Genomic DNA, 24,294 nt, shown 5'->3' with positions numbered 1-24,294 from the left:
AGGCTATCCTGGAGGCACACAGAGGGCTCAGACCTGCCAGCAAGTGTCCCGGCAGTGGCCTGAGCCCACCTGTAGCCCACTGTGGGTGGGAAGGGTCCTGACATCCTCAGAGAAGCTCTGACCACGAGCCAGCGTGCAGACCTTCAGTTCTCAGGGAGCAGGGCGAGCCTGGGCAGGAGACAACGCCCCAGTCAGCCTCCCTCCCTCTCCTCCATCTCAGATGCCAGCACAGTGTCCCTTGCCTGCCATGTTGGCCTGTGCCCCTGACTCCAGGTCAGAAGCAGGATCCAATAATCCAATGACACTGGAGATTGTGACAGTCATCAGAAAATAAGTTTAATATGTACAGACGATCATCAGACAGGTTACAAAGAGGGGCGCACACTGCAGACCTGGGCAGCAGAGCAGCGCCCATGTCGTCGCTCAGGCAACGGGCAGACACCAAATAAACCACAAACTGCGACACATGGGAGGGCACAGGCAACACTGTTCCTCTGGGACAGAAAAGGAGAACAGAACACAGAACGGCTTTGGAATGCTTCTCTCCTGTGCCAGGAGCGGCCTCTGCTGGGGCTGGGGAGGCGCACAGTGGGACGACCACCTGGGCCGCCTCGCGCCTCCTGGTCAGGCCCATGCCCTGGGACTCCTTGGCGCTCCTGCAGCTGCCCCACGGGGCCTCAGAAGAGGGGCCGGGAGCCCTGGTTCTCAAACTCGGACCAGGCGTCATTGAGCTCCATGAAGATCATCTTAGCATGCTGCTCATACGGCTGCCCTGTGGCCTGTGGGGGTGCAGGTGAAAGCCACTGCCCACTGCCTGCTGCCCCGCCAGCACCCCCCATAGGATGCACTCCTCACACTCACCTTGTCGGGGTGCACGACCAGCACTGCACGGCGGTACTGCTTCTTCACCTGCGCTGGGGTCACCAGGTCGGCCATACTCACAGGGGTCCAGCGGCTCTCCCCGTCCCACAGCACTGTGTGCAGTGTGGATAGCAGCGCACGGATGTTCCTCTCTTTGCCTTCAATCCAGTCCAGGAGCTGCAGAAGAGAGCAGCCTCAGCCTCTGGAGGCCTGCTGTGCTGGGGACAGGCTGGGGGGCTGCCTACAAGGCAGGCAGTTCCTGGGAAGCCCACCGGATCCTGCAGGTGTGGCCGGCCCTTCCCGCTCACCCGTCCTGGGGCAGGGAGGCGTGCAGGAAACACCTGGAGAGTGCTGGGTGGGGTGCTCAGGCTGCACTGACCTGGGCTCAGAGGCAGCATGGCCAGAGCTGAGTGACCCATCTCAGCAGGACATTCATGAGGACACGAACTCTAGTCCCCCTGCAGAGCCTCCCCCAGCCCATCCCAGGCCCAGGTCTCGGGGCCCACAGGGGACCAAGGAGGTCTCTTGTGGCCTGTCAGATGATCCCCAAGACCACAGCCACACTTGGGTCCTGCAGAGCTGACCACCACCCAGACCTACATATAAGAATGTATCCTGGATCCACAGTGGGACACCCCGGTAACTGGACCTCGCTGCATCCCTGTCACCCTAAGAAGAACACCCCAGGTCAGGGTCAAAGCCCCAACCGACTGCCCTCCCCACGGTGAGTCAGACAAAGGCCCTACAGACCCAGACCCTAGCATGTCCAGGGTTTGAGGAGCCCCAACTTCCTAGAGCAGCACCAAGACCCAGGTGTCAACAGTCATGGCCAGCTGACCTCCAGGGCCAGGCCCGCTGGTCCTGGCAGGGCACTGCCTGGACCCACGGGCACCTACCTTCAACTTGAGTGGGTCCGCATCTCGAACGAGGTCCTGTTTCCTCATCTCCGCCATGGTTCTTGGCCCCTTCCTGTCCGACTTGGAGGAGAAGCCCTGATTGGACAGCAGATCTTCAAAGTCGTTCTCTGAGACCTTGGGCTTCTGGGCTGGAAGGAAGAGGGGGCTTTTGAAGACACTGGTCCATTCTGTCCCTCGCCCACTTCTACTTGCTTCCCAGGGGGGACCTTGGTCCTGCTGCCTGCCTCGGCAGAAAAGAAACTATGGACCCAGAAGCCCTCTGTCAAAAGCAGCCCAGAAGCTTGTGCTGGGAAGAAGGGCCACCAGGGTGTGTGAAAAGTCAGCGGTCACGATGGGACAGCTCGTCCCTTGCTGGGGCACCACGGCCAGCAGCTGGAGGGGAACAGGTTCCACCTCAGTCACCCTGGGAAGACACCTAACCCACACCCACATGGGCACAGGACTTACCAAAGCTGGGAGCGCGGACGCCCCTCTCCTCTCGGCCTCCAATCACACTGAAGTTAGTGGTGTAGGGGGGTCTCGACTGCATACAGGCTTTGGGGGGAGGCTTGGCCTGTGGAGGCCACGACGTGCCCTGGGCTGGTGGCCGGTTCATCTGCCAGGAGCTGCCTTTGGGAGAAGGGGCCGACTTCGGAGTAAAGCCACCGGGAGGGAAGCCAGCAGGAGGCCCTGGAGAGAGAGCAGGTGCTCGCCAGGCTACAGCAGGCAGCGGCCCCCAGGCCAGGCTGCCCGATCACCAGGGCCTCCCGCCAGCGCCCCAGGGACTCCCCAGGGCGGGGACAGGCAGCATGTTCTCATCAACCAGCGCCCCTGCCTTGCAGAGCTGGGGCTCCAATGAGCTCACCGGCACCAGGGAAGCCATGAAGCTCCTGTGGCAGGGAGAGGCCCAGGCACCTGCACTGGATGTCCCCAGGCCAGAGGCCACGGGACGTCAGGACACATGTGGCTCCACCACAGCTGCCCCTGAAGGATGTTCTAGAAATATGTCTGGGTGTGGACAGTGGGGGAATCATGGTGTGTCCTCCCACAGAGCCCAGGCTCGCTGTTGCCAGGGGTGCTTCTGTGGTCCTGGAGCTCAGTGGCTGCACCCTCCCTCCTGGACGTCTGAGGTGGGTGTCCTTCAGGAGGGTGGTGCTGGTGTCTCGGCCACGCCGGCTGCTACGCCCGCTACCTACCAGAGTGAACCTGCTTTGCTTTCACTGTTCTAAACGTCTCCCTCAACCTGTCACTCGTTGATCCCCCACGGACGAGGGCTGTCCATGAGCACCACCGCAGAGACCAAGCTCCTCCTTGCCCTCCAGGCTGCGCGCTTCCACACTGTGCGCCTGTCTGTGCTCTTCAGTCAACTGGTGGAAGGCCCGAGGCAGCCTGTGCGTGTCCAGAGGCCTGGGCTCCAGCCCATCTGTGGGGCTGCTCACTGTGTGGGTCTACCTCTGAGAGCCAGGTCTCCCGCTCACTCCCATTGCCGTGTCCAACGTGCTGGTTCATCTGCCTTCCAAGTGAATGCGGCGACAGCACGTCCATCTACAAAGTCCCTTCTGGGTTCTGGGAGAAGCCCTGCTGCTCCTGAAGGCTGCTGGACGTGGGCTGGGCCTGTGTGGATCCCACCTGCCGCCCTGGCCTCTGGCTTCTACGCTGCTCCTGTGGTTTTAGCTCCAGGTTCTGTGTGAACTTCTTGGGTTTACGCCTCCATGGCGCTGTTAAGTGGCCATGAAGGTGCTGCTGCTTGTGTCTCTGCTGGTTGACAACACGAGGTCTCTGTGCTCTCTTCACCCTGTGCCTCTGTGAACAAGTGGATCCAGACTCCTGGGGGTCTCCTGTACACGTGACCATGGCCCTTCCTGGAGGCCCAATGTCCACTGTTTCTCCTGAGTGTGAGTCCCAGTCCCCTTTGCCCACCAAGGAAACAGGCACTGGCAGTCCTCCTGGGCCAGCATGGAGAGCTGCGACCAGGCCCTGGCTGGCCGTTCCCTGAGGCTGAGCGCTGAGCCAGCTGCACCCCTCACGTGTCCTGTGCGCTGCAGGCGGCCACTCCCCAAGTGTGCGAATGCCGCCAGCTCAGGTCTCGCCTGCCGAGGGTCTGTGCTCTGGTGGGTGCTGGCCCGTCTGACCCGGCATCAGGGGGCTGTGCAAAGCCAGCGGGGAGTGACTCAGCTTGTCCCAGAGACCGTGGCGCCTTCTGTGCTCACCGGACCCCACTTTCCACACCTCCTCACACTGGTGTCATGGCTTTGAGGACTGGAGCCTCCAGGGCTGCGTGCCCAAAACTCTAGACCACCGGCACTGTGCTCATCCTCAGGGTCTTGGCAGGTCAAACCACAGCTCCTGGGGGATTCTTGACAGTGCCCTCTGTGTGCCTGCTGGGGCTCAGCCCTCCTCAAGGTGGTGGCTCTACTGCTCTGCCCTGAGGTGCGGCCTCGGGGTCCCATGCTGCTTTGCTCCTGGGGCTCCTGCCATCCTGCTACAGCCATACCCCACCTGCTTTCCATGGCGCTCTGTGACTGCCATCCCTGTCTTGCCAGAGGCCATGGCTACATGAGAGGCTCTGTGCTCCGCAGCCCCTGCCAGGGATAGAGGAGTGGGCAGACCCAGCCCAGCCATGACCAGGGATATCCAGGCTCCTTGCAGGTGTCTCAGCTCCAACCCCTCAGGGCTGCTGCTTTCTGAGGGCAAGTGAGGAGAGGTCCCAGGGGCTACCCCCAGCAAGCTGACAGTCAGCTCTGTCCAGAGCAGGTGCTGCCCTAGAAGTGCTGTCCTCCCCGGGCATGAAGCCCGGCAGCATCAGGAGCTGGTGCTCTCCAAGGGTACCACCCCATAGTCCCACCTGCACTCACACAGGGCACCCAGGCCACATAGGAAGCAAAGACACAGGCAGTGGCCCCTGGGGACCTCAGGCCAGCATAACCTGACGTGGACACCAGGAACTCAGGGTGAGTTCGTGGAACTAGGTGATAACACGCACCCTCCCCAGAGCAGACGAGCAGCGAGACAGGTGGGACATGGCAGGGAAGCCCAGGAGACCAGCACTGCGCATAGGAAGAGAAGAGAGCTGGGGAGGGGACAGGACCTGCGGTGCCAGTGGTGGAGACGCAGAGCAGGTTGTGTTACCAGTCACCAGCACCCCTAGGAGGTTCCTACCTGGAACGCCTCGGACCCCTCAGACGAGGGACAAGAGGGAAATGTCCCCGCCCCTCTCAGAAGCTAAGGAGACCAGCCCTAGGTAGCAGTTGCAAGGACCCCAGGGAGACCTGTCCCAGAAGCTGAGCCCAATATGGGCATCAGGCTGGGGATGTGAGGCATGGGGCATGGGCTGGGCCTGAGGCAGGCGTGAGGCTACAGGTGGGAGGTGCTCAGCACTGCAGCTGAGGGCCAGGCATCAGCTGACCCCACATGGGCTGGGAGGCGACGGAGTCCCAGGGTTCTGGGTTCAGAGCACACACATGGGCAGATGGGCCTGAACCTCCTTCAGGCACACACAGCCTGCAACACACATTACCTTGGAGGCCGGAGCTGAGGTCGCCTAGGTCAGCGAAGGGGTCCAGGCTCTGAGGTTTGGTCTGGCTGGGCTGCGGGCCAGGTGGGGTCGGCTGCCCTCCTGGAGAGAAAAGGAGGCCTGGAGAGAGCAGCGGCCTTAGGCAGTGGCCAGCTGAAGCACACACCTGCCCGGTCCTGCTCCTCCCTCCCCATATTGCAGGCCCACTCTAGGCTCAGGCTGCGCCTAAGCCTCAGACACTGGGAGGAGGGTGCACAGGGCATACCCAAGACGCAAACACACATGTTCACACAGCTGCCTCCACTGCTCATGCTGTTCCTTCCAGAAAATAACAAGTTTAAAGCTAGCCCCTGCTAAGTTACACGAGGGAGAACACCTCAGAGTTCACTCCCAAGGACCAGGAAGGAACGTCCACAGTGTTCTGATTTTGTATCAGTACCACTTGCTAGAATCTAGCTATATGTGAAATATTCCTTACACTGTATGTGATACTGCATATAATATAGAATATCCTCATACCACAAACTTGAGAACACCTTAAGTACAAAATCATGAGCTAAACAATTATATACACCCCCTTGATGAAATAGTATGCATTCCAAATGGCAGCTATTTTTAAATAAAGAGCTCTGAATCAACAAAAGATTAATTCCCTATGAGGAAAGAAACAAAGAACAGGAAATAACCCTCAGGGAAATACAAACAGTCAAAAACACAAAATAAGACTTGACATCATCCCTAAGAGACAAACTAAACAGCACTGTGAATGGCCTATTACATGGTGAGACATCTTAAAGGTTATCCAACTCTGGTGAGAAACCAAGGACAGGAATTGCGTCTGCGTCTGGGCAATTAGGATAATAAATGAGCGCCCAGAGTGGAACACACTGGTGACCCTGTGAACTGAAGGTGCTGGCCCAGAGTGTGTCAGCAAGGTGGACCTGTGCTGCCTGAGGACAGACACTCACCAGCCTGACCACCCCAGGTAATCCCTAGCCCTACGGGGCAAGTGACATTGGATGAGATACACACAACAGGTGGCCTCAACCAGTCCTCCAGGGTACAGAGGAGACACAACATGGGATGCAGGAAATGTAAAGCTGCAGAACCAGAACCAAGTGGGCAGACAAGAGCACACAGGTGTGGATTGCGTTCCAAAGCACATGCATCCCAGAAAAGGCAGGACTGGCGTGCAGGGCAGGCACAGCAGACCCTTCCTTTCCCCGAGGCCGGGTGGGTGCCTTGGAGCCCAGGCCAGGTGGCCTTACCTTCTGCGGCTGACATGGGGGCTGGCGTGGGCACAGCAGCCTCGGCCCAGGCGTCCCATCCCCCCAGCAGATCGGGGTGGCTGGAGGAGGCTGTCACCTTGCTGGGCTCTGCGGGCAGACCCCCTATAGAGACAGGACAGCATGGCTGGTGTGTCTGCCTCGTCTCCTGGGCAGCGAGTGGGAGGCAAGCCTGGCCTAGCACTCCATGTGGCAGCACACCCTGGGGCACGAGAGCTAGGATGGCCACCCTCTTCCCACTGGGTGGAGAGGATGCATCACATGTCCACTGATGGCTAAAACTGACCAGCAGAGTGAGAGGAGCAGGAGACAGCCAAGGGGACCAAGCCAGCAGGCAGCTGCACATTACCTGTCTGAGAGGGGCTCTGGAGCCCCTGCTGCCTCTGCAGCCAGCTGCAGAGCCCCAAACCCACCTTCCACCTCTCCAAAGCCCACTCGGCCCGCAGTGGCCACCACCTGGAGGACGGGGTCCACTGCCATATGCAGTCCCCCTGATGGGTCCACAGCCAGTCCTCTATCCCGCCCAGCCCCACATCTACCAGAGCCCCAGGTGGCAGGCCCCCAAGCTGCCCACAGCAGGCGGTGGCCACGTTCCTGCTCAGGGAGAAGGGCGTTCTTTTGCCTCAGCTCTGCTGGCCTCTCCTGCTACCAGCAGCGCCTGACCTCCACACAGACACCCTGGCTTCCAATACTCCAGCTGCCTCTTCCCGGCCCTCCTGGTCCCTGAATCCCTATCCTACCTCCTGCACCCTCACCCCATGAAAGGACCAGGCAGAGCGGCTGCTCTGGCGCACAGCAGTGGTCGTGGGGCCAGAGGTGTCCTGCGCAGCAGCAAGACAAGGCCCAGAGCCTGCCCCAGGTCTTAGGGGAAAGCTCAGGCAGAATCAGAAGGAACCAACTCATCCTGACCCCATAGGTCCTGCCAGACCCCCAAGCAGCCCTGGACTGTGGGAAAGGCACCAAAAAGTAGGGCCCCTTCCTAGATCCCAGATCTGGAGGTCCCAAGGTCCCCTCAGCCCTCAGCTCCCAAGGGCAAGCTGGCTCACCCAAGTGCAGGAAGGTTGCATTGCAGGACGGGGGCGGGGCGCTGTGGGTGGCAGGGAAGACAGGTGAGGCGGCTGCTGCTGTGGAGTCGGGGCCGAGGAGCTCGCCAAGCAGGTCAGGCGCAGTGCAGGGCTGCGTGCTGGAGTCTGCTGGTGGCCGGAGCGGGTCGAATGGGTCTGCTGAGGAGACAGGCTTTTTCTGGGGACCACCATGGCTCTTTTTTCAGACCTTCCCACTCCATGGGGAGGTGCCTTGGCCATGCAAACTGGGCCACCCAACTGCTTTCCCTGAATGCATGGCCCCTATGGCCCCCAGCTCAGGACAGCCACCCTGGGGATACAGCTACTCCCATGAGGGCAGAGCTGGTGGGACAGCCGCCCTGCAGCCAGGAGTAGCTTCTCCCGAGTGCAGTTCTGTCCCAGGTCTCCAGACAAAGGGAAGCTCCCACTCCGCGCAGGAGGCTGGGCCTCATGCAAGTGCGTACCAGGGCTGGGAGGCCCTCCTGGCAGGGTGCTCTGCGTGCTCCGGGGTGGGGTTGGGCTGGTCAGGAGCAGGTCGTCCGGGGGCCCCTCTGGAGTGCCATTGGGTGCTCCAAGAAGGCGGCTGAGCAGGTCTGCATTGCTGGAGGGGGCCTGCGAGGGGGGCGCTGGCCCTGGGTCCACCTCCGAGTGCAGCCCCAGGAGGTCTACACCCTCCTCCTGTGGCAGGGGCTCCTGTGGTGCCACCGAGGAGCCCACTTGCAGTGTCAAGTCCCCCTGGTCAGTCCCTGCAGCGAGGCCAGGCATGTCTTCACCAGGGAAGGTCTGCTGCTCTTCATCCGAGGCTTCGCTCCCCTCTCCATCTGCAACTGGGGCAGACGGACTCTCCTTGGGAGAGGAATTTTCCACACCAGTTTCTGCTTCTTTTTCCTCTGTGAAAAGAAGACAGACCATGGGCCAGTGGACTCCCAGGCTGCTGTAGCCAGAAGAGGCTTCACAGAACCCCAGCTGTGGCCCACACAGCCCACAGTCAGCACCAGGGTCTCCATGTCCACTCTGGTGCATGGGACAGACAGGAAACACATCCCAAGGTTTGGCAGTAGGTGAGGCTGGCATCCAGCACCACACAACCTCCAGGGGAAGCAACATGGCTAGAGGTCAGGCCTTGCCTCCAACTTCAGTAGGTCCTCTTCCTACTGCCTCTCCAGCGCCACTGGCTCCCCTGCAGGGTGGACTCTGAGAGCTAGTCTAGCGGGGGACACCTCTGGGGACGACAGTGTCACTGGGTGGCAGTGATGTTCCCTAGGATGTCAGGAAGGGTCACTGGGGGGTGAGAAATCAAGGGCTGGGCCTGGGAGCCTGGTGTGGGCTCTGGGCAATAAGGGGCACAGGCACCATGTTAAGGACGGGAACCCCTGTGACTCAGAGTCCTGCTGAGGCCTCCTCCTATGCGCTGGGCTTCCCTGGGCAGGGGCCACTATCAGGCAGACCCACATTTTAGGCTTTGTGGACACTACGCTTCTTTTAAATAGAGAAATTGTTCTCAGCTTGTGAACCATTTAAAACAGGCCAGCTGGTGGTGTCTGCAGCCCTCCAGAGGCAGCCATGGCTCTGGCCCTGGTCAGTCCCCTCGGGACGTGCCACTGCACCTGACCCAGCATGTGACCACTCGCAGGATGGTGCACCCCTGTGGGCGATGGAGCCCCCCTGTGGGCGATGGAGCCTCATTGCCACAAAAGCCATGGTGACCAGTGAGCCCTGGGCACTTGCTGGACCCCATGAGGGAGGAGGGCCAGGCCGCGCCTACCCTGCCAGTCCAGCGTGTGGAGGAAGTGGCTGGCGTCAGTGCTGCTGCTCTGCGGAGAGTCCGACTCTGAGGGCTCAGCCTCTGGAGACCCCACCTCGGCCTCGTACTGAGCCGTGGAACCCGGCTGCCTGGGGAGCTCCGGCTTCCCTGCCAGGAGAGCACGGCGTCAGGCCTGCAGAGCCAGAACCGCGGGCCAGCCAGGGCAGCAGCAGCAGGGGTAGCTGCAGGCGCCAGCAGACCCATTCACACTGCGGCACACCACGCACCACACACGCCTGCACACATGCACACGGCACCACATGCAGACCCCTCAGGGAGGGTTCTCTGTCCTGGAGGAGAAAGCGCAGAGCACACACGCCAAGGCCAAGGCCGGGGGGAGCCTGCCAAGAGCCGCACGGCACGTCCTACCTGCCGGGCACTTTTGTACTACTTTTGGGGAACTGCTCTGAAATAAGATGAGATACCCCGCTGAGCAAGGGCTTCCGAGAACCATGGTCCCAGCCTCCAGGTCACATTTAACAGGGTCGTGTCCAGACACACACAAACTGTGTTGGCTAGGGGGTACAAACTTGAGCCTGGAGGAGAGTCCTCCTGGTGGGCCCCATGCGACCCTGAAAGTAGACTACAGGGCTCTGTGCAGAGCGGTACCACCTCACTCTGGGGAGCCTAGCCATGACCAGGCTCCCTGGAGGGTCCAGGCAAGTGGTGCAGTGTGGGAACCCAGGACAAGGCCTTGGGATCCCTCCCTGGTGCACAGCCAAGCCCTCATCCAACACCCAAAGTCGGCATTTTGCCACCCCTGCAGCCATGCAGTGCACGGCCTGGGCACAGTGCAGGCTGGGGTAAGGCGTGGCCTCTGCAGGCCTCTCCTGGACTCTGGGAGCACAATGGGAGCTGGAGTGCCACGTTCTGCCCATGGGGTCTTACCAAACTTAGACAGAATGTCCTGCTGCTCCTCCCGGCTGGAGAACAGGATCTTGGGGTTCAGCCCCCTCATGCTGGTGCTGTCCCATGGCGGGGCCACCCGGTTCGGCCTGTCCTTGGGCTCCACCTCAACGTCCAGGCTCACCTGGAACAGGTCTGGGTACTTCTCTTGGATGTCACATGCGTCCAGGTCATACCTAGTTGCCAACGTACACCAGTGAGGACGGCCTGGTAAGTCCTGCTTGGCCAGTCCATGGTGGGACACATAATTCCTGCAGGCAAGGGCTGGTGCATCCCAGGATCACCACCCGGGCTCCCAAGACCGGGCAACGGTTTCCTATTTGCTGCTGCCAGAGAGGGCCAGGCCCAGTGTTTCCTGAGTCTGTGTGCTCGAAACTGACTCAAGCATACAGGACAGCTAGACAGCGCAGTGAGCCCTGCACCTGGGAAAGTGCACTCCCTCAGGCAGGCCCTCCATTGGCTCCCCACACCCACAAGGGACCCCGTGTAGCACTGCCCTCATCCTCCAACCGTACACGTTCTGCAGACACTCACAGGGTTCAGATCAAGGGCTCTGGGTTTGTCAATGCACTTCTTAAAAATCATGCCATCTACCCTGGCAAACACCCCCAACTACTCTCAGAAGGCTGAAAACCAAGACCTCTGGGGCCCAACTGCCAGGGATTACAGATGCGATTTGCTGTGGGGCCCGGTGGAGGCAGAGAGACAGGCAGGGAGGAGAAGTGGACGTTGCGAGTCCCCAGATACTAGAGGGATAGCTGCTCAGTGGCAGAGTGCCCTGCAGGCAACGGACTGTCCTAATCCGGTGGCTCTACAGTGCCCAGGGAGCTCTCCTTGACTCCAGGGCTACACGGATACATGCCACTCTTCAGCTGCGTGCCATCTGCCACCCAATGTCTCCACATAGTCGTTCTTAAGTTTCACACGTAAAACCCCCCAAAAAACTAAAACAGAGACACAAAGAAGTGACAGCTAATTCTGGAAGACCCAGGCAACAATGGGGCTGCTTGCCCCTGGGCCGCCATCACCAAGGCTGCCGAGGAAGGCCAGGTAACAGGGGTTGGGTGGCAGAACGAGGGCTGATTTACTTTTACTTATACTCAAACCAGCAAGCAAGCATGGCCACCATGCACAGCCAGGTGCATCCTCCTGCCCAGGACATCACCTCGTGCTCGGGAGAATGCAGGACAGAGTGGGCAGACTCTGTGGCACAGGCTTCCTTCTACCCTGAGTCCTCCAGAATGGGTGACGTGCCCAGCCAAGGAGCACAGCTAGCACAGAGCCGGCGGCCACAGTGAGGGCAGGCTAGAACCTGCCATCAGAAGGTGGGAAGGCCACACAGCTCCCAGGACAGATGGTGGGCAGCTCCAGCATGGCTTGGCCCAATCGCCCTGGCCCCACTGGCCCTAGAGACGCCCAGCTCACCCCAGGGAGGTGAGGGAACAATGAGGGTCTGTGAGCAGGGTGGGAGCAGCAGGGCCAGGGGCCCTGGATGACAGGTCACTGCCCACAGGCCTGGGGGGTCAGGCCAGGCCTTGTCATCTCCAATGGGGCACTGAGGGGACCCCAACACCTGGCTGGTAAACAAAAATATTGAATGTTTCATCATGGCAGTGTGGCACACTGAAGCCCACCTGAATCCTCACTTGGTCAGGGCCATCAGAACCTCCATGGGTGCAGGCACAGAGCCCCCAGGCTCATCTGACTGCACTGGACGGCAATACCACTCTCCCCTCTACTTGCCCACACACCAACCAGCCTGACACCTCCCTGCTGGTGCAGCAACACCAGCACCCAGGGTGCCCATGGCAGAGCCGTGTGCCTGCATGGCTGGCATGTTCTGCGTGTCACAGAACCAGGTGCCGGAAATGGGACTCCAGCTGCAAGGACTGGGAGGTGGGGTCTCAGGGTGATGGGGCTGTAGGCTCTCCCCCATGTGCAGTGGTCACTCCCCTTGGTACCCAGGAGCAGGTGCCCCTCCAACCACCTCTCCCGCCTCTGGTGGCCTCAGCCCGGCCCAGATTGGCCCTGGTGGCCAGAGGGCACCCATGCTCTCACTTGCATTCCCACCCATTAATGGCTGTGAACAGCTCTCCACGGGATCACTGCCCCTCCAGGGCCCTCATCGTGAAGCACCTGCCAGCCCCACCCACCCTAATGAAGTACCCTGGATGTGCCCTCTGACGTGGGCACTGCAGACACCTCCCACTACTGATGTCTGTAAGCCCCAGTGGTGTCTACTTGTGAAAACGTTCTGAGCTTCAGTGGGCACCAACGTGGTCTGTACGGGTCTGCCCACCCTGCTGTTCTTAAGTTGTTACTGGGTGCTCAGGTGCAGGAGGGCACTCTCCTGCTACTGACTGGCCCTCACAGCTCGCCTGCCACCAACTCCCAGGGTGCTATTCAGCCCCCTTCCTGTGGGCACTAACTGCAGGGCTTCCTGGCACTCCACTGCAGCTTGGATGGGTTTCTTGGTATGGGCTCTTCAAGGGGCCCAGCCTGCGGGGGCCACCTGCCTGGGGAGGACAGCGGCTCTCCAGGCCCCTAGCTGGCCGCCCGTGCTCTCCACCTGCCATGGCTCTGCCTCCTCACCTCGCAGGTCTAACTTGCATCAGCCCCTTTCTTGTTGTGCCCTTTTCTCCTGTCAACTCTTGGTGCTCACTAAGGAGTCCCTTGACTCTCCAGTCTGAAGCCAGCACAAGCTGCCTGCAAGCCACTGCTACCCTGAGAGCCACCAGGAGTGCTCAGTGTCTCCACCTCTCTGGTGCTGTGACCAGGAGATGGCCTCCCCCAGCTGCTATGTCCTGCTGTACAAGGTCTCCCGAGTCCCTCCTCCTCTGCTGTCCTTCGGTCCTGGATCCACACCTTCGCGATTCAGGCCTGGTGAAACCCCCGTTCCTGTCTCCTCTCACACAGTCTTGGTCTGTTTCCTGTTGCTCTCACTGCAACAGAATGACTGGCAAAGAATGAAGTTTATTCTGTTTCCTCACCGTCCCAGAAGCTGGGGAGCTTAAGGGTGGTGGGGACACTGGGAAGGCCCCAAGTAGTAAAGGACCTGCAGTCCCGAGGCAGCACTCTCCAGCTTTGCCTGGAGAGAGCCGCTCTGCCCTCACGAGACCATTCCAACGGCTAGGCCCTGCCCTTACGGCCTCTTTCAACCCACCCCCTCAACCCCTCAGGAGGGGGCCAAGTTCTGGGGGTGCCGGGGAAGATGTCGGACCACAGCAGTGCTGACTGCGGTTCTTAGGTCCTGTTTGCCGACTCATGCATCTGAATCACCCAGGTCTGCTTCCCTCCTGGTCAAGAGTTTCTCGGTCTATGGAAGGACTTCTGCGAGCAGGCCATGGTAGCTGAAGAACTACAGCACTCCAGAGAGCAGGAAGCACGAGGCACTGCTGCAAGATGCAGAGCTGTCCAGAGTCAGGGGCAGGGAGCACGGCAGGCCCCTGCCAGCAAGAGTGCCCGTGGTGCGAGCCCATCAGCCAGACCCACATACCACATCTCCAAGTGCCCATGGAGCCTGTGCTTTCTATCTAAATGCAGAGTGACGCCTGCCACCTGGCCCCCTGTGTCAAGAGCATGGTGGCCTGTGAGTGTTGCCTGAAAGCAACCTGCACCTTCCACCACCTGTCCCTTGGCTCAGCACCCTGCAGAGCACTGTGCACAGAGCAGGTGCTCAACACAGGTGACCAATGCCAACTCACCTGGCCACACGGCCAGCTGCAAATGGTCACGTTTTAACAGAAATGCACAGAGCCAGAACCTAGGCAGCTGGCACAAAGCAGAAGCCACCGGGCCCCAGAGCTCAGGAGCAGGACATGCTGTGGTGCCACGACACCCCTCATAGCACCACACCTGCCAGTCTTCTCTGGGCAGACCACTGGGTGGGTGCTTAACCAACAGCTCTGGGTCCCGCCCGCCTCCCGAGCAGCAGCGCAGCCTGACACCAACGTACTTTGCAAATTTCACGGTGGTGGCGTTCCGAGGCACGAAGCCGGTGTGGAACTGAATCTGGAACATCTTCATGGAGGCCATCTACAAGAAGGTGAAAGCAGCTGAGGGTGCAGTCCGGCCTTGGGGCAGACCACCTGTCCTCGCAGCCAGTGATGGGCGTGGGGAAAGAGGCTGTGTGTGGCCAGGCCCGGATGGGCCCCAGGGCCATGCCGCGTGAAGCACGCAGCCCAGCACCCAGGGAAACCCAACCTGGGAGCCTGGCTCCCCTTGCCTGGTGCAGCGTGGAGGGCATTGGGGACTGCCAGGCGGCCGGGGGCCAGCACACAGCTCCCCTCCCCGTGGCACTCACCTTGGCCTGCAGCCGGCCCCCCAGTGTGGACCTGGCATGGTAAATGATGAGAAGCACGTCCCCTTGCACCGTTGTGCCCAGGGGGATGATCGCCTTGCCGTCCTCGCTCCTGAACTCCCTGAGGGGACAGAACTGGCTCACCAGCAAACACAGCAGAGACCCTAAGGCCCCCCAGGACCCAGCGCTCCGAACCACGCTGCCTCCCTGGCACCTGCAGCCCCACTGCACTCTTACCGCATCCTGTCATACTCCTGGGATGTGGTGGCCACGCGCTCGTCCCCCACGTAGACCTCGCAGAAGGGTCTGCAGCCGCTTCTCTGCTTGCTGAACAGGGGCACGGGCGTCATGACGACAGCCTTCACCAGCATCGGCTTGCTGTGCGGCGTGATGGGCTCCTCTGCCACCATGTCACACACGTACTCGATGTACCTGGGGGGACAAGTCACCGCCAGACCTTTGTTCTTTTCCATTTAATGCCATCAATTTCCCTTGAAGCTTCAGCTGCTCCTCAGATTAAGAGCTGTAATTGTCATTCAGTTCAAAATATTTCTAAATCGTCCTCAGGACCCCCGAGTCTCGGGTTACTTGGACGTTGTCTGACCCAGCAGTGCTGAAGACTGTGCTGGACACCCTCCTGCTCCCGACCCCTAGGTTCTGCCCCACAGTGTCCTGAGAACACACTTTACGTGACTTCGATCTTTCTGACTTGCCAAGCTAACGTGCGTGACTGCTGAACATGCCCTGTGCCCTTGGGGAAGGTCTCTGCTGCTGGTGACACATTCTCGGCCTGCCACCTGGGCCAGAGGTGAGTGCTGGGTCCTGCCATGCCAACTCCTGTGTCCTCTGTCCAGTGCTGACACAGCTCCTCCACCTTTTCCCAGGGAGTGCTTCTGCGGGAGCCTCCACGCTGCCCCTCCACGGAAGCCCCAGGCCAGCGACTGGGTCCATCACGTGCACTACACAGGCTCTCCTTGGGGTGTAGCAACACGAGGACTGCGGCTGCCAGCTGATGGCTGGAAGCAGGATAGGGCCTTTCAGCCAGAGCAAGCAGATGCTGCCCATGGTGCAAGGGCCCAGGAGCCCTCTGGGTAGGAGCACAGCCCTCCTGGTGAGAATGCAGCTCACTATCTGGATGCAGCCTGCGTGGCCTGCGAGGGACCTGCCCTGGTGCTCGGGCTCCTGACCCAAGGGCCGTAAGGGACAAGCACACTGCTCGCATGGAGCTGGCCCTGCTCCTGCCAGCCCAGGTGTCAGTCCCCGTGGCCCTCCCAGCCATTCTCGGCTGGCCCGGAGCTGAGTGCTGCTGTGCCGGCAGCAGTCCCCGCTCGCTCCATCAGCTCCCTGCTCATTTTCCTTCTGTTCTTCAGCCTTCTCCTGGGTCAGTCAGCTGTGCTGCGGTCAGAAGCCAGGGCCTCATGTGTGAGGCAGGCACTGCAGGGAGCCATGCCCAGCCCTAACAGCTCATCTTCATGCTTCTGTTCCTTTTCTTTGGTGGACCTGCCACAGCCCCCACACGCAGCACCCACGTGTCAGTCTGCAGCAGTCTGAGCTGAGGCGGGTCTTCCTGTCTGGGTTCTGGTCCTGCAGTGTCATGAGGCTGGGAGTCTGTCGTCAGCTCAGAGACTCCTGGGCTTCTCTTTGGTGTATCTCTCCTCCGCTCTCCCCCTTACAGTGGGATGCACTGTGTGTCCGGCTGCCTGCAAAAGGCCAGCAGCTCCTAGTCTCTTGGCTTCTGCTATCCGCTGGGCAATGTGACCTGTCAGCAAGCCCCCAGCTCACTCCTCAGCAGAGTGGAATCTGCACGCAGCCCCTTGGGTTCTGTGCCCTGGAGCTCCCACCTCACATCCTGCCTTCCTAGGGCTCGGCAACCAGCGGGCTATTGCCAGCTCCCCAGTGACAGTGTGGTGCTTGGCCCCATTCATCCCTTCCAGAAGGAAAGCTCAGGCAGGGTCTGTGCCAGGCACATGGCAGAAGGACCTCCACGGGGGCAAGGGCCCTCCTGGGCTATGGCCCCAGAGGCTCTGCCCTCGCCTCTGCCTCATCAGGCAGCACACTGGGCCTGCATCGACCTGGTGCTCAGCCCGTCAGCCCGACGGCAGGGCTCTTACTGCCCTAGCAGTGCTGACACACCTCGCATCTGGCCAGCTGGGGCATGAAGGTGGGGCCCACTGTCAGGAGCAGCACCCTGAACATCGCTGTGGTGCTGCTGGGGTGCCCAGAGTCCCTCCCTGTCCTAACTCGTGCATAGCAGGTCCCAACACACAGGACCCAGGAGAGCAAGTGGCCTGTGCCCCGGGAGCCGAAAAGCTCTGCATGGAGCTCTGGTCCTAGGCAGAAAGCAGATGAGGCAGGCCCTGCTTCTGGGGCCCTGTGAGTGTTGGGGATGTCATGGCCCCTCAATGGCCTGGGCCCTGCCTCTTCCCAGTGTCCATGCTGGCTGTGCTCCTGTGCTCTGCCCACTCTTGGGGGTTTCTGCTATCCACAGAGAGGAGGAGGTTCCAGGTGCCCCAGGTCCTCATCAAGACGAACCACAGGGTGACTCCTCAGACCTGGCCATCCAGAGGTTCCCTATCACTGCAGGAGAACGGGCAAGAGCAGACATCAGTAGACATGATTGGTGAAGGCAGAAGTCCCAGAGAGGATGGGAAAGTGCAAGGCAGCTTCAGCCTCCAGCCACAAGAAAAGGGCCCGGGCGGTGCCCATGCAGAACAGGACATGGCCGGAGTGTTCTGAGGGCGCAGCAGTGTCCGACGCTTCACTCATGGCGGAGCATGGCACTGCACACCTGCAGCACCACGGGCCACATGTTCCACTTCACCTCCAGAGCAGAGCCCACAGGCTCCCGGGGGGGGGGGGGGCAGCACCGCGCAGCAGGAGTGTGGTCCCCCAGGCTCCCACACCTGCTGCAGGACCCAGTTCCAGGAGTTGGACAGGGAGTTGCCCATCACAGGTTGGGCCCTCACAGTCCTCAAGTCCCAGTTCAGACCAAGCCACACCCACTGTGGTGCTGACCACCTGGGAGCAGCTGCTTGGATGGGCTCTAAGCCCAATAGCCCACCTGTGGTGACACTGGGTCCAAGGCAGTGGGGCACCGCCGCCTCAGCACGGAGCAGTGGTCACCACCTTGGCAAAGAACACACAGTACCTTTTGTGAGATGGCCAAATGCCTGGCGGACAGCGCTTCATGCTGAACATGTACACGGCGGCCTCTGCAGTGCTGAAGAGACGGCAGAAGCACAGGAAGGCGCACACGGCCACAGCGGACGCAGCTTTCCCATCCTAAGACGAGGACACAGGCCCTTCACCTGACTGTTCAATGGTGCGGAGGGCTCTGCTGGCTCCTATAGACTCCCCCACTACAGAGTGCCAGGGATGGCACAGACATACGCACCCTCTGACCTTGCGTATGTTCAGGAACATAGAGCCCGGCAGAGAACAAGCACAACTGGCCAGCTCCTGCGGCCACCATCCCACACAACCTCAAGCTTGACCCACGGCCCCACAGACTCAACCCCTTTCCCTGAATCTGCCAGCACTGTCCCTGGCGTGAGCCCTGAGTGCTTCCTGTAGTGTCATGCCCTGGGGAAAGCTCACAGATGCTCTCTCACTCTGCAGACCCAGACACCCAAGCAGAGGAGGTGGCGGGCATGGCCATGACCAGGCAGAGAGAGACCTGATGCAGGATGCACAGGTCACGGTGCCCAGGGATGCCCTCACCAAGCGCTCTTCCACAGGCAGGAGTCACCCCACTGGGCAGTCCGTGTGCCCTGGGGCAGGAACCCCTCTGCTTGCTGCCTGCCCCACCCAGGGAACAGTGCCTGCTTCATTTCCAGCAGGCCAGTTCTGGTGGAAAGCAGGAGCACAGCCGAGCCGGCCCCTCCGACTCACCATACAGTGCACAACACAGACGTTCCTGTGGTCCTGCCGCAGCCAGGAGTGCATGTTCCTGCAGGTGGTGTACAGGCTGTGTAGGTGTGGGGCCCGCCTGGCTGCCCAGCCGCACTCGGAGACCTGTAGGAGGGGCCGGCTCGGCTCAGCTCATGCGCTGATGCTGTGTACTGGCCCACGCCTCACTCGTGCCCACCATGTGCTGCACTGTTCTTCTCTGAAGTGTGCTGAGAAGGTGCCCAAGGCCCTCCTCAGTTGATGTTCATGTGCAGTGGACCTGTGACCCTGGACTGTGTGCTATAGGACACAACTCCTGGGACACCTTTTCCTGTGCTTTGGGTCAGCATGAACATGTGACACCTGTTTAGCACATGTTCAACACAGGAGCTCATGGCCACACTGCACTGGAGGTCAGGAGCAGCAAGGTAGGGACTCCTGGTCTCATGACACAGTGACCCCCAGCCCCATGGCTCTTTAAGACCCTGGGCTCCTGCCACAGCCCACCTGTCCCAAGCCCTGGTCACCTGCAGGCTACATGGGTGAGACAGGTCAGTGCAGGAGGCAGCCAGGTGGCTCATCACCACATGAACCTGTGTTAAGTGGGGAACAGCCACCAGGGTCACGCCAGGATGAGCAGGGGACACTGACCCGGTTGTGGAACTTGGAGGCCCGGTAGGTTCGTGGGGACAAGTTGTAGACAGCGTAGTGCCCTGGGTGCTTGGCATCCAGGAACAGCCGCACGTCCTCAATGTTATTCTTGATGGCTGACTCCACGCCTTCAGCTGGGAAGGACATCACTGAAGAGAGCAGCCTGTCAGCCTCCAGCTAGGCAGCCTCCTGCAGCCTTCCCAGTTGCCCTCTGGCCTCCTGGCCTTTGGGGATGCCTGACCTGGGCTGCTAACCAAGGTGCAAAGACCACCCCTATGGAACACCCCACAGAACAGCCACGGGGGCTCCTGGAGGCCTTCCCTCACAGGGGTGCCAGCAGGGTGCCCAGGCATCAGGAGACACTTCTGGTTATTTTGTGCCTGGAGAGCCACATTCCAAATGTGCAGCCTGGCATCGGAGCTGCAGGCAGAGCCTGGAGGTGTGTGGACACAGGGCCCTGCCTGCAGTGCCTCTGGGAGCCTCCTGGGGGCTCACGTCGGGGAGGGCCAGAGGCTACCCTGGCCAACATACCAGCAATTCTAGATGTGATGTAGGATATGTCCAGGTCACCCTTGGCATAGCTGGAATTGGAAGAAGAGCATGAGGTTACTGCAGGAAGCACGTGGCAGTCACCCCAAGGCACTCTTGCTGTAGGCGCACCCCACCAGCAGGTGTGTGCGCGGACACAGGTGCGTGTGCGCGCAGGGTTCTGTGTGTGTGGAGCTAATACCTAACCAGAGGTGAACAGGAAGCGGGTGAGGCAGGCCCAGCAGAGCCTTTAGCCACCTTACCACTTTCCTGAGTGTTGGGGGCTGATCTTGAACAAGATGTGAACACAGTTAAGACTGCTGCAAAGGCCAGCAGCCTGAGGGCAGGACACACCTGGAGCCACACAGGCCACAGAGAGCCAGCAGACACTGAGGGAAGGCAGGAGGGGAGCTGCAAGCTCCTGAGACCCACCCTGCGGTGGTCCTGGCCACCTCCTAGAGACCAACTGTCCTCTGAACAGTTCCATAGCACCAACAGAATGCTGACAGAACTCCTCAGTAACACAGAGAAGGTGACAATCCTATTCTAAACTCCAACTCAATAAACAGTCGTGCAAGCACAGCCAACACACTCTGGGAGGTGGGACCAGGAGCAGGCCAGCCAGCATGCAGAGCAACTGGGCCACAGCACCCACCACAACTGGGCAGGGAAGCAAGCACACCACAGACCAGGGCGGGCACCCAGGTGTTGTCAGCAGAGGGGTGCTCACCAGCCGGAGCCAGCAAGAAGTCAACAGAGCAAGGCCCAGATAGGTGGAGGCCCAAACACAAGACGTATTCACAGTAATCTTAACATCGTGCATGGGGTGGGGGACGCTGGGGGTTGGACCCATGGTTCTCCACCACTGAGCTACATGCCAGCCCCTGCTTTTAAATACTTTTAGTTGAAGATAGACACAATACCTTTATTTTGTTCATTTTTATGTGGTGCTAAGGATCAAACCCAGTGCCTCACACAGGCTAGGCAAGCACTTTACCACTGAGCCCCAGGCCCCAGACCTGTTTTTTATAAAAAATTCTTTTAGTTTATTTATTCTAATTAGTTATATACGACAGCAGAATGCAATTCAATTCATATTAGACAAATAGAGCACAATTTTTCATGTCTCTGGTTGAACACCATTCATGTCTTCATACATGTACCTAGGGTAAGAATGTCTGTCTCATTCCACCGTCTTTCCTATCCTCCTGCCCCCTCCCGTGCCCTCCCTCCCCTTTGTCCTATCTAAAGTTCGTCTATTCCTTCCATGATTCCCCCACCATCCCCATTATGAATCAGCATCTTTATATCAGAGAAGACATTTGGCATTTGGTTTTGGGGGATTGGTTTACTTCACTTAACACTGTATTTTCCAACTCCACCCATTTAACTACAAATGCAATGATTTTATTCTCTTTTAATGCTGAGTAATATTCCATTGTTTATATATACCTCATTTTCTTTATCCATCATCCACTGAAGGGTATCTAGGTTGGACCCACAATTTAGTTATTGTGAATTATGCTGCTATAAACATTGATGTGGCTGTGTCCCTGTAGTATGCTGTTTTTTAAATCTTTTGGGTATAAACAGAGGAGTGGGATAGCTGGATCAAATGGTAGTTCCATTCCAAGTTTTCCAAGGAAACTCCATACTGCTTTCCAGATTGGCTGCACCAATATGCAGTCCCACCAGCACTGTATGAGTGTGCCTTTCCCCCCCACATCCTCGCCAACACTTATTGTTGTTTGTATTCTTGATAACTGACATTCTGACTGGAGTGAGATGGAATCTTAGAGTAGTTTTGATTTGCATTTCTCTAATTACTAGAGATGTTGAACATTTTTCATATATTTGCTGATTGATTGTAATCTTCTGAGAAGTGTCTGTTTAGTTCCTTGGCCCATTTATTGACTGGATTATTTGGGGGTTTTTGGTGTTAAGTTTTTTGAGTTCTTTATATATCCTGGAGATTGGTGCTCCATCTGATGTGTGTAGGGTAAAAACTGCTCCCATTCTGTAGGCTCTCTGTTCACTCACTTTTTCTTTTGCTGAGAAGCTTTTTAGTTAGAATCCATCCCAGTTATTGATTCTTGATTTTAATTCTTCTACTATAGGGAGTCTTATTAAGGAAGTCAGGGCCTAATCCTACATGATGGAGATTTGGGCCTACTTTTTCTTTTATTAGGTACAGGATCTCTGGTTTAATTCCTAGGTCCTTGATTCACTTTGAATTGAGTCTTGTGCCATGGTGAGAGATGGAGGTTTAGTTTCATTTTGTTGCATATGGATTTCCAGTTTTTCCAGCACCATTTGTTGAAGAGCCTATCTTTTCTCCAATATATGCTTTTGGTGCCTTTTTCTAACATGATATAACTTTATTTATGTGGGTTTGTCTCTGTCAGACCTTTTTAATTTTTATTTTTGAGACAGAGTCTTGCTAAGTTGCTGAGGCTGGCCTCAAACTTGACATCCTTTTGCCTCTACTTCCCAAGCTGCTGGGATTAGAGTCATCACTGTGCCTGGCTTAATCTATTTATTTTTCCCCATAGCTTTATTGAGGTAAAATTGAAGTACAATAAAATGCACATATTTGAAGTATGAACAGAAATATATGAAATAAAGAAGAAATAATACAGCTAAAATCTGAAAAAAACCAAACAAGTCTAATTAAAAAAAGAACAGAGAGATTAATACCAATGGAAAAGGAGCTATCAAAATAACCCTATAGATGCTAAAAACATATTAAGGTAATATTACAATTATATGCCAACATAGTGACAGCTTATATAACATGGTCATATTAGAAAAGGATCCATTTGCTGCTGAGAAGTGTATTCAGTCACTGACGGATGCAATATTCTATGGATGTCTGTTAAGTCTAAGCTATCTATTATATTTCTTTACTTCTATAGTTCTTTATTTTTAATTTTCAATGGAACTTTATTTTACTTATTTATATGCAGTGCTGAAGATTGAACCCAGAGCCTTACACATGCCAGGCAAGTACTGAGCTACAACCCCAGCCCCTCTACAGCTTCTTTTTTTAGTTTTTGTTTGGAGGATCTATCCAGTGATGACAGAGGCTTGTTAAAGTTCCCCAGTATTATTGTGCTGTGGTCTATTTGATTCTGGATATCGAGAAGGGTTGATGTACATAGATGCTCCATTGTTTGGGCTATAAATATTTATGATTGTTAAGCCTTGTTAAGCAGTATGAAATGGCTTGGCTAAATCTTAACATTTTAAAAGTTTGTTTAGACCTACTTGCAACCAGCGAACTCAGGGTGAGGGGACCTCCCTAAAGAAGACAAAAAGCAGAAGACTACAGCAAAGCACAGGCAAGTCTCATGCTCTGGCGCTGCTGCAGGATGAGGCATTTAACACAAGCCACAGTCTGGGACAAAGTATTTTCTGTGGGGCTGGGGCTGTGGCTCAGTGGTAGAGCGCTTGCCTAGCATGTGCGGAGCACCATATTTGATTCTCAGCACCACATACAAATAAATAAAGGTCCGTTCACAACTAAATACACACACATAATGTATAACTGGATTTAAAAAAGTATTTGCCATGTGTTTCTACACACACACACACACACACACACACACACAGTGATTCAGAGAACATTTAGTATCAGCATGAAAACAGGAACAAAAACCCAGCTGTATGTGCTGGCAAATGCCTGTGATCTTTGCTACTTAGGAGGCTGAGGCAGAAGGGTCGCAAGTTCCAGGCCAGCCTGGGCAACTTAGAAAGGCCCTGCCTCAAAAAAATGGAAAGGGCTGGGGATGTGGCTCTGGGGTAAGGTGCTGTCCTAACATGTGTGAGGCCCTGAGTTCAAGTCCCAGCACCACTAAACAGATGAATGAGTGAACAAACCTCCACAGCCAACAGCAAAGGCAGACCCACACACCTGAGGGGGAGCACCACCCACCCACAGGGCCTGGCTGCCCCTCCAGGATGACACACACGCCTGGCTGCCTGGCACAGTGGGCAGAGCAGAGGCAGCAAGACGCCTGGCCCAGCACAACGTAGGCATCGGGTGCACCCACACCTCAACCCCAACCTCCCCTGCCGGGTGAACCTGGGGGCTGGCCGTGTGAGCATCAGACACGTGTGCAAGGCTGTCAGCCTGCACTCCAGACTGAGAAGAGGCGAGGCTCCAGCTGCTGGGACAGGGCAGCCAAGGACACTGCGAGCAGCTCAGGGCTCAGGGCCACCGCCATCCATCCCCACACCTGGGCCCCTTCAGTAGGAAGAACCAAAAAATGAAGAAGCAAGCTGGGGATGCCTGGCACGCACAGGGGCCTAGGGTCCACCCCAGCACCACACACACACAGAGGGGCTTGCTGCTACTTCTAAAGTTCATCTCACACACGGTGTCTGCAGGACAGTGTCCAACTCAAGCATGCACCCCAGGCAGACATGCACACATGCAAGCACATACACATGTGTACATGTGGACACCTGTCCCTGCCTGGGCTGAGAACACCTGTGCACACCAAGGCATCATGGCACACAGAACAAACAAATAAAAGGAGGCTAGAAAGCCCCACGCCTACAGAGTGTGGAGGACGGGGCTGGTCCTGATGCCCA

General features: G+C 57.8%; 1 protein-coding gene across 6 annotated transcripts in view; it reads right to left on the bottom strand.

Annotated features, from left to right (window-relative positions):
• Positions 1-334: 334 nt before the first annotated feature.
• Positions 335-24,294, bottom strand: part of Gak (cyclin G associated kinase) — a 46,697-nt gene continuing 22,737 nt past the window's right edge. For 4 of the 6 annotated variants that reach the window (XM_026379440.2, XM_026379444.2, XM_026379446.2 and 1 more), the window contains 17 exons: positions 19,702-19,751; positions 19,171-19,319; positions 18,523-18,645; positions 17,780-17,913; positions 14,869-15,063; positions 14,635-14,752; positions 14,287-14,366; positions 10,314-10,507; positions 9,387-9,533; positions 8,086-8,511; positions 7,604-7,780; positions 6,540-6,662; positions 5,275-5,391; positions 2,226-2,447; positions 1,758-1,906; positions 862-1,038; positions 335-779 (listed from right to left, as the gene is read on the bottom strand). In XM_026379440.2, coding sequence (XP_026235225.2) covers positions 678-779; positions 862-1,038; positions 1,758-1,906; positions 2,226-2,447; positions 5,275-5,391; positions 6,540-6,662; positions 7,604-7,780; positions 8,086-8,511; positions 9,387-9,533; positions 10,314-10,507; positions 14,287-14,366; positions 14,635-14,752; positions 14,869-15,063; positions 17,780-17,913; positions 18,523-18,645; positions 19,171-19,319; positions 19,702-19,751 — 2,683 coding nt within the window. In that variant the 3' untranslated portion in view covers positions 335-677. The remainder of the gene's footprint in view (positions 780-861; positions 1,039-1,757; positions 1,907-2,225; positions 2,448-5,274; positions 5,392-6,539; positions 6,663-7,603; positions 7,781-8,085; positions 8,512-9,386; positions 9,534-10,313; positions 10,508-14,286; positions 14,367-14,634; positions 14,753-14,868; positions 15,064-17,779; positions 17,914-18,522; positions 18,646-19,170; positions 19,320-19,701; positions 19,752-24,294) is intronic. The other 2 variants (XM_026379443.2, XM_026379442.2) reach the window with 2 other exon arrangements.

The sequence above is a fragment of the Urocitellus parryii genome, chromosome 10, assembly GCF_045843805.1.
Source record: "Urocitellus parryii isolate mUroPar1 chromosome 10, mUroPar1.hap1, whole genome shotgun sequence".
NCBI lineage: Eukaryota > Metazoa > Chordata > Mammalia > Rodentia > Sciuridae > Urocitellus > Urocitellus parryii.
Note: the sequence above shows the minus strand (reverse complement) of the source record. Positions and strands in the feature narration are given on the sequence as shown.